The 13,829-nt window shown below is 38.2% G+C and overlaps 2 protein-coding genes across 7 annotated transcripts in view; one reads left to right on the plus strand and one right to left on the minus strand.

Moving 5' to 3' along the window:
- On the plus strand, window positions 1-3,499 carry C3H6orf120 (chromosome 3 C6orf120 homolog). Of its 2 annotated transcripts, none has more exons than XM_058021544.1 (2): window positions 1-164; window positions 1,840-3,499. In XM_058021544.1, exon 2 carries the CDS (start codon window positions 1,884-1,886, stop codon window positions 2,439-2,441), a length of 558 nt encoding a protein of 185 aa, XP_057877527.1. In that variant the 5' UTR covers window positions 1-164; window positions 1,840-1,883; the 3' UTR covers window positions 2,442-3,499. The 2 variants fall into 2 exon arrangements, with proteins under 2 accessions (XP_057877527.1, XP_057877526.1); XM_058021543.1 differs by lacking the exon at window positions 1-164 and adding an exon at window positions 265-754.
- Window positions 2,691-13,829, minus strand: part of PHF10 (PHD finger protein 10) — a 26,191-nt gene continuing 15,052 nt past the window's right edge. For 2 of the 5 annotated variants that reach the window (XM_058021542.1, XM_058021540.1), the window contains exons 8-12: window positions 12,962-13,115; window positions 10,356-10,511; window positions 5,549-5,657; window positions 5,098-5,286; window positions 2,691-3,837 (exon numbers count right to left, since the gene is read on the minus strand). In XM_058021542.1, the coding sequence (XP_057877525.1) occupies window positions 3,752-3,837; window positions 5,098-5,286; window positions 5,549-5,657; window positions 10,356-10,511; window positions 12,962-13,115 (694 nt within the window). In that variant the 3' untranslated portion in view covers window positions 2,691-3,751. Of the gene's footprint in view, window positions 3,838-5,097; window positions 5,287-5,548; window positions 5,658-7,014; window positions 10,512-12,961; window positions 13,116-13,829 lie in introns of those variants that run through there. The other 3 variants (XM_058021539.1, XM_058021537.1, XM_058021538.1) reach the window with 3 other exon arrangements.

The following is a 13,829-nucleotide window of genomic DNA, read 5'->3' on the forward strand; positions in this document are numbered from 1 at the left end:
GCCAGCTCCTCTCGGCCGCCGCGCTGCTCCGGGGCCCGTCCCGGAGAGGGGCTTTCCCGCGGCGCCCCGGCCGCGCTGCGCTGCCGCACGTCCGCGAGTCCCCGCTGCTCTTCCTCGCCGTTGCTGCGGCCTTGCCGGAGCCGGAGCCCCGCGGCAGGTGGGAGGTGAGCCGAGCCCCAGCCCCCGGCCGGCGGGGCGACGCCGGCCCGACGCGGCCACCCGGCGGGAGCGGCCCGCTTGCCCCGGAGCCGCCGCCGCCCCCGGCAGGGGTCCCGCCCGCGGAGAGGCGGGGGCGAACCGGGGCGGGCAGAACTCCTCGTTCGTGGCTCTGTCCAAGGTCTCTTGGAATCGCTTCTCCTCCCGAGCGCTGTGCCAGCGTCACGACGCTTTCCTTCTTTCCTAGATAACTTTAATTATTTTCTGGTCAGATGTGGAGCTCCTCCTGTGGCTCCGCTCGGCTTTTTCATCACTACTTCGATGGACAAGTGACAGAGTCAGCTCCCTCCTACGGTCGAGACAAGAGACTGTTTTTTTTCCTGTGGTTGTTGAGGGAGTTCTGTCAGTCTGGCAGGTTCGGCACATGCTGCACCTCGTTCTTTTATGCTGTCTGTGCAGAACTGTGACCTTGCAGTAGAGAGGCCTCTGGGACAGAAAACGTCAAACTACAGAAACGGGCATTTTTTTTCTAATGTTTTTCTGCCCTGGATCCGTTCAGTTGTAGAACTTCTAACATTTAAGTGACATCTCAGTGGAGGTAATGCAGTCTGTTTTGGTGCTAGCAGGATACAAAACGAGTTACAGGCAGCTTTCTGGTTTCAGATAATTGTAGTCCTTATGGAAGGAATTAGGGGGTGAGAACCTTCCTCTTAAACACAAAGTTGTTCAGGCTTGTGGCTCCTGTGATTTGCATGTCAAATTCAGTCAGCTGTACGCTTTGGAAGCCTTCAGCAAGGTTTGGAAATTGCTGCTTTGCACACGGTGACTTAGTGCAGCTGTTCAGAGGGCTGGAGTGTGGCAGGCATACTCAAGCTGCTCAACTGGGAGTGTGCAGCAAGGAGGGAATAGGCTGTAAGAGCCTTGATCTTGCAGCAGTCCTTTCCATTTTCCCCTTGTCCTGGTACCTTCAGGTTTATCTTTTCTACCGAAGTGCTGTAAAGAGCTGAGCATCTATACTCTAACAAAACCTTCCTGAAAGTAAATGCATTTTTTCAGGGAAAGTGTGCCAAATTTGTTTCTAGAAACAAGCCATACATCAAGATCATGAATTAATGTATTACCTCATTAGATAATTTGTTTTTATTTCTAACTCCATCCCAATGAAAGCTGGAATGCCTACTGCTTCAAGTCCACATCCAGATTTGCACCTTTACTGTCTTTTGAAGTTGAGAGGCTGAGGATGGGAGAACAAATAGGATGCCTTAAGCACCTCATATAAAGTTAAGCATCTTCAAGCATACAAAAGCCTGCCTCTCCTTAATTGTTTTTTTTTTGGTTTTTTAAAGTGAAGCTAAAATCATTATTGGGTTTCATCCCTCCGGGCTATCTGTCAAGTTTGGCATGCATACAGATAGAATGAAACTAAAGTCTTTATGTCAGTTCTGTTGAAAGAATACTGGCTTGATTAATTTCTGTTTAATTTTTGAAAATGTAAGCCATTTTATTCTGACAAAGTTCTGAATCTTAGCACTGGTTTCTGTGACTATTAAAAAATACATGAACACAATTGAAGTTAAATTTGTATGGACTAGGGAAGATTTATAAGAATGACTAAATTTTAAAAAGTAGATTAGTTTCCACAAGGGAATATACTAAAACTTGAATTTTGCATTGTATTCATAGGGTAGAACACGGACACAGGAAGAATCCAAAAACAACTGAAGACCATGGCAACACACTGGAGAAGAATCCTGACAGTATTTGTGACAGCTCAAGTACTGTTCGTGGTAAATGCCTTTGAAGAAGAGGACGTACCAGAGGAATGGATTCTTCTTCATGTTGTCCAAGGTCAGATTGGAGCAGGAAACTACAGCTATTTGAGACTAAATCACGAGGGAAAGATCGTTCTTCAGATGCGGAGTTTAAAAGGTGACGCAGACTTGTATGTGTCTGACGTGACACTGCACCCCAGCTTTGACGAGTACGAGTTACAGTCGGTGACTTGTGGCCAGGACATCGTGCACGTGCCCGCACACTTCCGCCGCCCTGTGGGAATAGGGATTTACGGGCACCCCTCTCACCTGGAGAGCGAGTTTGAAATGAAGGTGTACTACGATCGAACTGTGGTACAGTACCCGTTTGGTGAGGCTTCTTACAACCCTGAGGAGATGGAGGCAAACCAGAAATACTCACAGTCTACAGAAGATGAATCTCAGGATGAGGAGTCTGTTTTCTGGACTATACTTATTGGAATCTTGAAATTAATACTTGAAATCCTTTTTTAAATTGATACACACTGGACTTAAGTCACACTTCATCCTGTGAAATTGGTATGAATGACTTGCTGTTATACTTAATACTCGCTATGTTTCCTGAAGAGATATTTAGGTTACATTTCCAAAACCAGAAAGGAAGTGGGGAGAAAAAGCCATATTTAATTTTATATTGAAAATCCTCCCCAATATGTAAAATGAGCAGCCAGGACAGTATTTGCAGTGCTCTTCAGAGACCAGGGCTTAAAAATGAATGTATAGTTGTGATCTTGTTAAATTCACTTAAAATAGGTGCTTAGGAAAATCAATTCCAATTCAGTATTTTCTATTGTTTTTTATAAAGAAAAATGAATAAACTACTGCGCTTCGGTCCCCCTCTCAATTTAGAGCATATTTAAAAATAAAACCTGCTTCCTTTTCTGAGCAAGCACCTCCAGTAAAACTGATCAGCGTGTTTGAGTGTATCCATGAAGTTGAGGAGCTTAGGGTGAAGGAAGGAGAAAACAATCAATCACCTAAGGGAATAGATGTCTGTATTCTTACTGCGTGTGCTCTACATCACATCAGCCATCTGTCAAACAGAGGTTGGTCCAGTCACTCATCACCACTACAAATCCATGACCTGAATCAAGTGCATGTTGCTTCTTGGCTATTACTGCAGGAAGAGGGAGCCTTCAGCTGTTGTTAGTTGTCAATATGACATTTTTGTCTCATTAAAAACAACACAGCATACAGGTATCTCAAACTTGAGAGGTGCTTTCTTACACTTCCCTTGATAGCTTTTTGTGATTGATTTTTTTTCCAAGGACATATTTATGAATAAGTCATTACCTTGCTCAGAAAATTTCTGCTGAAAGGGATTTGCAGTATATTGTAAGAAGGTCATCTCATGCCTACTCTTCCTTAGAAGTTACTTTTACCAGGAATACTTTTTGCTTTGGTTGAGTATTTCAGAATAACCAGTTGCTATGCAAATAAAGTACATTACATTGCTCTGTAATTTTCTTTTCACAGGGCTTACTGATAAGTGCACTGAAATAAACAAGTATGTTGCTATAATTTTATACAAATGCATGTATAATTTAAATTTCATTACTGAAAATCTTCTCTTTTTTGAGTGGTAATTTGGCTTGCCTCTCTCAACACCTGACAGGACAGTAGTGACTTGTATCACAAAAATCACTATATAGACAAAGTTTATTTAGTAAAAAGAAAAAAAAAAAGTGGTATTGCTCCTCTTATAGAGTGGTTGATTAAATAGCACCAGAGTATCACTTTAATTTGTGCAGTTAAGTTTTGGACAGCAAGTATTTAGGGCTTTCCTAGCCCTCCTTGCTGTTTTTCCCCCTTCTTCCTCCTCTTCTGGGTACAGGAGGGTCTTTCTGACAACAATCACAAATCCAGCGACCTAAGAAAAGAAAGTTATCAATTATTGGGAAACTAAGTTTGTTACTCTCTTACCTATTTAGGCAGCCCTTCAGCATTCTGTTAGATGCTTATCTATTTGCAGTATTTCCTTTAATGCAAACAACAAATGCTTTTAAAATCAAGCATCCTTTCTATAAGGCAGCATAAACAATTCACACTCGTTATGTGTAACTACTGGCTACACCAATCTTCATGTACCTCAAGAAGTGCCAGCACTCCAAGGAGGTGGTTATTAGGTAAGAGTTTTACAAACAGTGCTCGAGTTTGCCCGTCATATTTTCAGGTGAATGACTACAGTTCAAGGTTGTGAAGTTACCCAGAGCAGAAATCAATGGCAGCTGGGGAAGCATTTAACTTTTTATTACAACAGCTGGAATCAATGGCTGCTTTGGTAATTTTGTAGTTTTGTAGACATATAATCTATTTTGATTATATTCTTAGGTCAGCGTCAAAGTGAAATCAGCCACAGAACCTGTACAATTGTGACAGCTAGCTCCAGTGCTTCCCAAAATGGGGCAGTACAGTGTGTTTTAAGTACTGTCCAGGGAATACTGTCACTGCCACTGAATAACGTATTCATGAACTTACCATGGATGTGGAACTACATGTAAAGCAACGGTACCACCTGTTATTTTCTTTCTACTGCCCTGGGTTGGCCAGATGATATGAGTGACTTGGCAATTTAAAGCTGCTGGCTTGCCTGCCTACCTATGGAGGTACTTCTGTTGCAGTTTTGATGTTTAAGAATAAAAAGGGAAATGAAAGGGTTTAAAGAGATATTTACAAATATTAAATTGAGACAACTATTTCATTTAGAAGCTAAAACAGCACAATTAACGTGAAAGCTATACTCTAGCAATATGCAGCAATACAGTTTCTTTTACAGGTTTCTTCAGTGAAAAGAGGTAATTATTGTCAGTATTCTGTGGAAATGGAGAAAACATAGTTCTGAGCGAGCCTGTTTGGGTTATGCTGTAAAAGCCAATTATATTTCCTGCACAGGAAATGTGACATTTAACTGTGCACAACCAAATATACACAAATAAAGCTTAGTAAAAAAATTGGGTCCTATAGTGTGAATGTTTTCCTATACTGTTTCTTCCTCTTACTCTTCACACTTGTTTTAAACTATTCTTTCAAAAGAATATGTATTAATTCATTAGTTCATGTATTAATCCTGAGAATGAGCCCAGGACTTAAGAGGAAGAGGGAAGGGAACAAGTAACTCTTGCTTTATTACCTGAAGGGATAGCATCAAGCCCCACACAAAAAGTGTGATAACCACGGTCACATACATCACAGAACATCATTTCTTCTTCATGGTGAGGCTGCCCACATATAATGCAGGTTTTACACTCCATACATTGCCAAGGGTAAGTCTTAATCATAGCAACAAGCTCCGGGGTCATATCAAGGCAAGAAGGGTGGCCTAGATTAAAACCAGCATTATTATTTTTATGCCTGAAATGAAATTTAAAATTAGTTAGACTGTTTGCTTTTACCAAACATGAAGCTTAGCTCACCTCCTGGTGAGATCCCACAGTGTGAGCACAGAGAACATGAAAGAGAGATGGGGTTGTAACAAAGGACAGAAAAGGCAACTGAACTCCTGCTACATATGGAGTACACTAAATATGTCCACAAACAGATCTGGATCCTTAGGAATTGACTTAGTGGATGTAGATACTCACCACTGTTGTCACACTGGGAGCAATGTATAAGAGCTTCAGGTTTTCCTTTCTTGTTGGACTCCTTACCCTTCAGACAAATTCCACATATAGCATTTGGAATGACCTTTGGCTGGAAGGGTAGAAGAGGGCTATAAATTCATTCCAGAAGAATTTACAGATTCAACAGGAAATGTCATCTCCTTAACTATTAAAATCTATAAACTATCTGTCAGGATGTGTGAACCCTGAAACACGTGACAATCACTGACAAGCAGCAGCACTGAAAAAAATCATAGATTAAACTACATACAATTTTCCATTTGTTATACATAGTGAGTTTTATGTCAATCCAATTGGATCAAAAGCAAGTACTTGGCTCTTCCTATTAATTCATCAGCTAATATTCTCCTTATGGTAAACTAAATGTGATATAACGTGAAAAATTTCAGGAAGAATCTTCCAATATAGAATACTCTTTATGAACTTCTGTGTGGATTTTCTGTATATGAAGGAAATATATAGGGGTTTTTCTGCATTACATTTGTCCCTACATATAGAAAATTAATTATAAAAATAATAAGCTTGATTTTTTTCCTATCTTCAGTTTCAAATTATATGGTTAGCTATGCTGCACAGGGCTGTATTCCTTTTATCATTCCTTCTTGTATGCAGTCATAATCATTTAAGAAACAAAAGCCTTGCAGTTGACTAGAGATTTTTACATTTATAATTTTTCTAAGTTATCATCTAGAGTGTGTCTGGGTCCATGAGATCCATTTAAAGGGCAAGATAAATAGCAGGCTGTTAACATGTGAAATATACATCTGCCTAGGTATTCTGTACATCAACTCCGTAGATACAACAAGAGTGTCATCCTGATGAGGCCTTGGGAAGAATTAAAGCATCCTGAATTTCAGAAACAGGGCAGTAGTTACAGTGTTGAGCTTTGACTGCTGCACACTGAACTCAGTGAGAAATGCAGTCTACAATTAATGTAGACTCACTGATGTTAAACTGACTAGCACCAGTTTTTAAAAACAATGTTGCTGCAAAGACCCAACTAGCAGAGGGAGCTAAAGGCTCTAAACAGCTGTCAATAAGAAGAATCCCAGTCAACTACCAACCACTCGTGGGGAGAAGAATGAGGTTTAATTTTAAAACAAATTTAAAAAGTGAAAACACAAAATAAATAAATAAATAAATAAATAAAATTAGGAAGATCTTTTGCAATACAACTTATCTTTAAGTGTGTTTATTTCCCCAGCCAGTTTTTGACAGCACCTAGCAAGGTAATTAGTATCTTGACTCATTTCTAAAATCAGGATGCATTGCTTTAAGTTTTCTGAAGTTTTCAATGTGCTTTTCATGTCAAAACATGGCTACAGCCTGCATCAAATTGTTCGGTCTAAGGAGTTTTACTCAAGAAAGCAAAATACCCCACCAAATGTTTATAGGTATCTTCCTTCAAAAGATGACAGAGGCATTCATAGACTTTTTTTTGCTTATTTATTTTAAAAAAGGAAAGTCAACCTGTTTTATACATAAATATAATAATAAACAGTAAAAGAAGTCTAACACACAAACATCTCTACAAAATAATAAATATAATGGAAGGAAAACCACGCATAAACTCTTTTACTGTTAACTATACTACGTGTCCTACATGTATACCTTTATACCCTGCTCCTCCCAACAAAAGTGGCACATGCTTAAACCTTGTCAGCGTGGCAGCATCTACCCTTCCATTGTTTAGGCTATTTTTAAATTATATTGTAATATAAGAAACCAAGCCTTTCCGGAATAGCAAGCAAACTTTTCTAATCACACTTCTGGCTTGTTACAGATTTGTATTTTCCTGCCTTTAATATACATCAGCACACTTCCCAATACTCCACCCAAAGCGAGCTGCTTTTTGGACACATCCAAGTCTTACAGGTGTGTGCAGTTCACATTCTGATACACATAACTCTCTAGGTAGACACTGCTACAGATGCATTTATTAACAATGCTTCCATCTAGACTTAGTTCACTAACCTGTATTCATTAGAAACTGTGCATATTAAGGGGGGGTGAGAATCACAGACTTTTAAGAATGAAGTTCCAACAGTATGGAAGTATTTTTACAGAAACAACAACAACAAAAATTTTAAAAACTCAAGACTATTCACATTTTAATCCAGTTCCATTCTATCACCAAAAATGGCTTTTAGAAATGCTATTAAAAAATGTGTCAATTCCAAAGGGGAAGTCACAATATCCCATCTCATGAGGAGTAAATTTTCCTTTCGATATCCCCATTTTACTGGGATAAGATATGAGAGAAAATGAATGCAGGGTCAAAATGACAACTGTGATGTGTAGGTTTTCACTTCCATGCTGCTGTGCTGCAGCTCTCAAAGTAGCTTTCCAACTACACCATTTTTGTTTTACATCCTATTCTGAATGCAAAGCATTACATTTTCATATACAGTGACCCAAAACAGAAGTGTTGCAAAATAAAGATATGCAATACATTTCAGTTTTATGTGCAAAAAAATCTTTTGTACTTTTAACAGTACCCTGCGTGTGCAATTGTAGCAGTCAGTCCTGCAGCAATAGACTCACTACTTGGAACATGACAAAATGTAAAACACATGCTAATCGTTCTTTGTTAAAGAACTGACAATAAAAAAGACTCCATATAAAATACAGTATTTCTTTTACTTGAAAATAACTCAGTGGAAATGTATGGAATCCTATAATACTCATAACGTGGCTATACATATATACGCTGATGCCATAGCAATTATCCCTCAATTTTAACTACATGTAACCAAAAGATTAGTGTCCTACAAAAATAGTCCAATATTAGAGAACAATACAGAACAAAGGTATTATAAAGATTTCACAGGAAAAACATTTTGAGTCAGTTAAGCCTTCGGCTCAAAGTGCCTTAACATGCAGGCACATATGGTAGGTATATTGTTATCTGATGTTTTCATAGACTCACAAACAAGAATCATTCTGTCTTGCCCATTAAAACAGCTCATGTAATTTGTCTTATTGCAGTATTTCAAACGTTCCCACAAACAAGAAAGCCAATCCTCTCACCCTCCTAACACATCATCACCACCCCGGACTTAACCACAGGCAGGTTGATGCAGGCAATGTATGCTGACATTGTAAAGATGAGGCACTGTAACTAAGACCTTGTTACTGCGATACTGACAGAATCACAGTAACTAAGTGCTGTGGGAATCCATTCTCAAAATGCAGTGCTCTATACTACTACCACTCTTGTACAATTTTAAGTTCAAATCAAAGCTCTGCTCCACCAGTCCTCTCTCTATGCACTCATAAGGCCATTAAATAGATTCAACTAATCAAACACTTGGGCATCTCGCAGCTAAGTGAAGCTTCTGTAAACTAGTGGCACACAATTTCTAATGTCAAGTTACACAAAGCTAAAGAAAAATTTCAGCCTTCATCTTTGGATTTCATGGGAATACTGAAATGCATTCTATGTCTACAACTTCTTGCAAAGTTACATATAAAAAAATATATATAATGTGGTAACCACATTCTAAATCTACACAGTTCACGCATTTCTTAATAAGTTCCTGAAAACAGAAAAAGCAACTGGAGCTTGCTGTCTGTAATGAACCTGTACAGATACTGTATGTAGAGAAAATTTATCAAAGCTGTCCAATTGTTGCTGGAAATTAGCTTCTTATTGTAAGTTATAGTTTATTTACTATTAACTTGGTAAACACAGATAGTAAATATTTATAAACATAAAATGCAAGCCATCAACAGCTCACTTTTGCTGAGACAGATTCTCAGTATGTACAAACTTGTCACTGACAAAAATGTTCCCTGTCCCTTAACTATCAATAAGTAATCCTCACTGGTAAACACTCAACCCTATCTTAACTTAGTGTTTTCCCTCCTTATGGATCTATTCCTGCTCCCACTTAAGTCAATGGAAAATTCTCATTCCTCTCAGCGGAACAGGACTAGACAATTACCTGCTTTAAATGTGTTACAGTTTATTCAGATCCTCTCTCAGTATGCAGAACAGTAACATATAAACAATGCATGTCAATTCCCACTTCTTCTGAAAAGTATTTTTATCATAATTCTTGAAATTATTATATAGAAACACTGAAGACTGGGGTCTTAGGTTCGGCAATCACTGCGTGATAGCTGAAATGTCTTAACATCCTCACCAAGTTTCTAGTTTAGATAAAAGCATATTGCCCACAAATGTTACTACATAGTATGAACTACATAAAAAGCTATTTTCCAAATACTATTACAGGGGTTACATAGTGTGGCCTATACAGCTGTAATAAGCTTTTTGCCTTCCATCCTATACATCATAATATTGCAGGATAAAAGGCTGTATTTAAAATTAATGTTGTAACAATATGCTCAGCCATACCGCTGCACTTTATAGGACTGATCTCTTGGTATGCTGCCATACAAAATAGGAAAAAAAGTAATGGATAGTGAGTGCTAGCTTCAAACTAGCACACATTTCTGACTGCTAATTTAAAGCAGACAGAAAGATGTTGAGTTCCAATGATAAATCCACAATGGATTTTTCTAGCGTTATTGCTATGAATCTAAGAAGTTAACCCAATAGGAGGCCACTGTACAGCTAGGGTAAAGAAAAGCCCCACACGAAATATAAGCAAAAAGGAAATAAGGAAGCAAACAGATGGAGCACACAACAGGAGAACAGCTAGTGAAGTACAGCAAGCAGAAGTTCCACATTATTAAAAAAACCAAATACTTCAGGAAGAAGCTGGTGAGTAAAATTCAGTCAGGGGCTTTTTTCTTCAACCTTGTACCCAGGAACTGATTTGGGTAATACAGAACGTTTGGAACCATCTTTTCTTGGAGTAGCACTTTTGTCTCTTGTTTTTTGTCTTCCCTGAAAAGAATCCTCCTGGTTGTCTGTGGCGCAATCACCTTCAGATACATTGCCAGACGAATTGTCCTATAATAAAAATACCATAGCTATATTTTTTTTTTTTTTGGATAGACAGACAAGTCTTTCCTATGCCCCTTAGAGTCAACTAAGGTAAGAGAAGGATATGTCATTCCTTCTACAAAAGCATGGGGTTTATCACAATCTAGAACACCTTTGTTCACAACATTTATCATCTGTTTTTTTCTGGTTTTAGAGACTGCATCAGCAGTCATGTTTTTGCAGTTGGTCTTGGTACCAGTGTGGGGAGCACAACAGCATAATTCTCTGAAGTGTTTTCATTAGAAATCAGCAATAAATCAAATAAATGCAATATGCTGGTTACAACACGTAAAGGGCCAGCAAAAAGTTAAAAGTGCCCCTGTTATGCATTTAAAGCATACAAGGACTGCCATGAATTAAACACGTGAAGGTTTTTTTCTGCCATCCTCACCTACTATTTTCACCAGGAGCAATCTAAGTATTTAATTTGGACTGCAGCAGAAGAATGCCATCAATGGCAAAACACACTTCCATATTTAATACAGAATCAAACAACAGAATTTATTTTGCAGTAAAAGCTTCTTTTTTTTTTTTTTTGAGGAATAAGGAGGCAAGAAAGAGGGGAAGAGGTTCAAAGATGGTGAGAGATCAATGTAGGCATAATTAAGAGCAGCAGCACAAGACTTTTCTCAGAAAAGTGTTAATAAAGGCTTCCAAAAAGCTCCAGAAGGAAGCAGTGTGATTACTCACATTTATCACAATAAAACCCAAGAGGCCAAATAACAATGGTGCCCTACATTAAAACACACTCTGTAAAACAACAGTAATCAGCCTGTGCCCTAGGACCTAAAATCAAAACAGACAAAACAGACACAGAGCAAATGGTAGAGTGTAACACAAAAGCAGACTGAACTATGTGGCAACAAGAAATGGTAGGTTTCACCAGTATTTCAGGGGAAGGGTTATTTAGGTCAGACCCACTAAAACACTACAGAAGAGAAAACTGCTACCAACTCCAACAAGGGAGCAGGGGGAGGTGTGAAAAAGGAGAAGCGTATTGTGGCACTCACCAGGGAGATCTGACAAATAGGAGATATTCCAAATCTGAGCATGTCCCACCTCTGTTTTTTTTCTGAACTATATGCCCCCCTCAATGACTAACTATCCAAGAACCCCTGTTCCCACAGCCAAAATCACTTCACAGGAATCTGATTATCAATCTTCCACACTTCTCTACACTATTCAAACTCAGGGATGTTTTTCCTTCTGCATTCTGTCACAAAAAAAATTTCTGAGCCTCTGTGAAAAATCAAAAGGATAGCCTACTTGGTCCAGTTACTTTTCTTTACCATTAATGAGAATGGAATTAAATGGAAAAGGAATCTGGGGAAAAAATGAAAGACCAAATGACCAACTGTAAAAAAGCTGGAGTATGATTAAACTGAAAACTCCAGTTGACATTCAGCATGCTATGTTTCTATGATTTCGTCTCAAAAAAATGCAAGCAGAAAGAGTGTATTAAATACCTCTCTCTCTTTTTGTTAACCTACAAAGCTGGCCTCTTCCTCTCCTCAGTTATAAGTTTCTTACAAAATTCAAAGAAGATAAATATTTACATGACAAAATTTAGAGTTGTACATATCCACCATCAAACATGTTCATCAATCATGCTAGAAATTGCTAAATGCACTGTGAAATTCCCCTGCTGTTAAAAGCAGGGTTAAACTTCTGGAAAGAGATCGTCCCCAACATACAAACTGCACCAATACACCAATGGTTTGGGTGTACTCAGCTGATTTGAATCTCAGCTGGCTCTTGAGCATTTAAAGCTCTATCAAGATAAGTATGTGAAAGTTTCCCTTAAGTTTCAGCTAGCAGTTAATTTTGCATTTGCATAAGTGGAGAGAACATAAATATCTTTTAAAAGATGTATTGTAAGGTAATAAAAACACAATGCTTTTTACCTTCTTTTTAAATTGGAATTAAGTTACTGCTTCTACACTTAGTGTAGAAGTACACTTGCTGCTTCCACATCACAGAAAAAAAAGTTATGAGGTTATTAATGCCTTTGCTATGGGGACAGATTCTGTGGGACTTCCAACAGCAAAATATACAACAAAATATACCTGAACTATAACATTCATTCTCCTCAGAAATGCCAGCAACTTCCCCTTGGGAAAAAGGCTATAATGAAGAGCAGCATTGGGAAGTTTCTTCAAAATTTCTTTAAACAAAACAAAACAAACAAAAGAAAATTTTAAAAAAGGAAGAAAAAGCCTGAAATATTTGTTCAATTTACTCTGAAAATGGACCAAAACCAAAAAGCAATGGAGAGCAATGTTATGAAATAAACAGAAGTACTAAAAAAGGTCTTCCCTTCATTTTGCAAATGTTAAAAGATTCTAAGAAACTAATTAAACTAACAAAAGTCAAGGAAAAGGATTTTTTTGTTCAAGAATACTTTCAATTTGTCTCACCGAATTGCCTTTGGTTTTCCTTTTTTCATCACCTCGCCCTTCCTCTGCATCATCTGAATCTCCATCACTGTCCAGTGTGAGCAGCTCCGGATCCAAAGGAGGTTCATAAAGGGCTGTGTTTAGCGGCAAGTAACGAAGTTCATCTGGAGAGTATCTGAAGTTAAATAAATAAAATACATTCATTCATGTGTACTTTATGCATAAGCATTAAGTTACACAGTATGCAGGGACTTAAATAATAGTCTCCTTTTTTTCAGGAAGCCACATAAAAACATGCAGTTCGGAAAACAAAGAAAACATACTAATTTCTCCTCCCAAATGGGATGCTATGTATACTGCTTGTCTTCTTTGTAGAGCAGATATTCATGGAACACAATTTGCAAAGTTTTACCCAATCCGTGTTACTATGCCCAACAGACCATACACTATTTTATCCATGTACTGTGCCCCATAACGTGTACAATTCTAACCCAGGGCACACAAACACGTCCAAAGCAAAGTAAACAACAGAGCTGTACAGATGATTATTAAGAACAAAAAACTGCAAGAAAACAAGAAAATATAGTTTCAGATGAATGTACAAGTGTAATCTCACTGCTTATAGCCAGATACGGCTCAACATGCATAATCCATGCTTTTCCTTTTTAACATTAAAGACTAAGAAAAAAAGTGGAAGTCCTCTTACTGCTGAGGACAAGCACTGTAAGAACAGGATACTATTTTGCTGCATATTATGAAAGGTCACGTCCTTCACTGAGATGGAAAAGCAGTTTCACTAGCAGCTTACAATTGCAAAATAAACATAACATGAAGTAATTTTAATTCAATTGATTTAATAAAATTGAAGTCCTTCAGGAACATCCTGTAG

The sequence above is a fragment of the Melospiza georgiana genome, chromosome 3 (genome assembly GCF_028018845.1).
Source record: "Melospiza georgiana isolate bMelGeo1 chromosome 3, bMelGeo1.pri, whole genome shotgun sequence".
Taxonomy (NCBI): Eukaryota; Metazoa; Chordata; class Aves; order Passeriformes; family Passerellidae; genus Melospiza; species Melospiza georgiana.

What these genes read in the sequence shown, in the direction of transcription:
- C3H6orf120 (XM_058021544.1), top strand. Translation starts at nt 1,884, where the DNA reads ATGGCAACACACTGGAGAAGAATCCTGACAGTATTTGTGACAGCTCAA.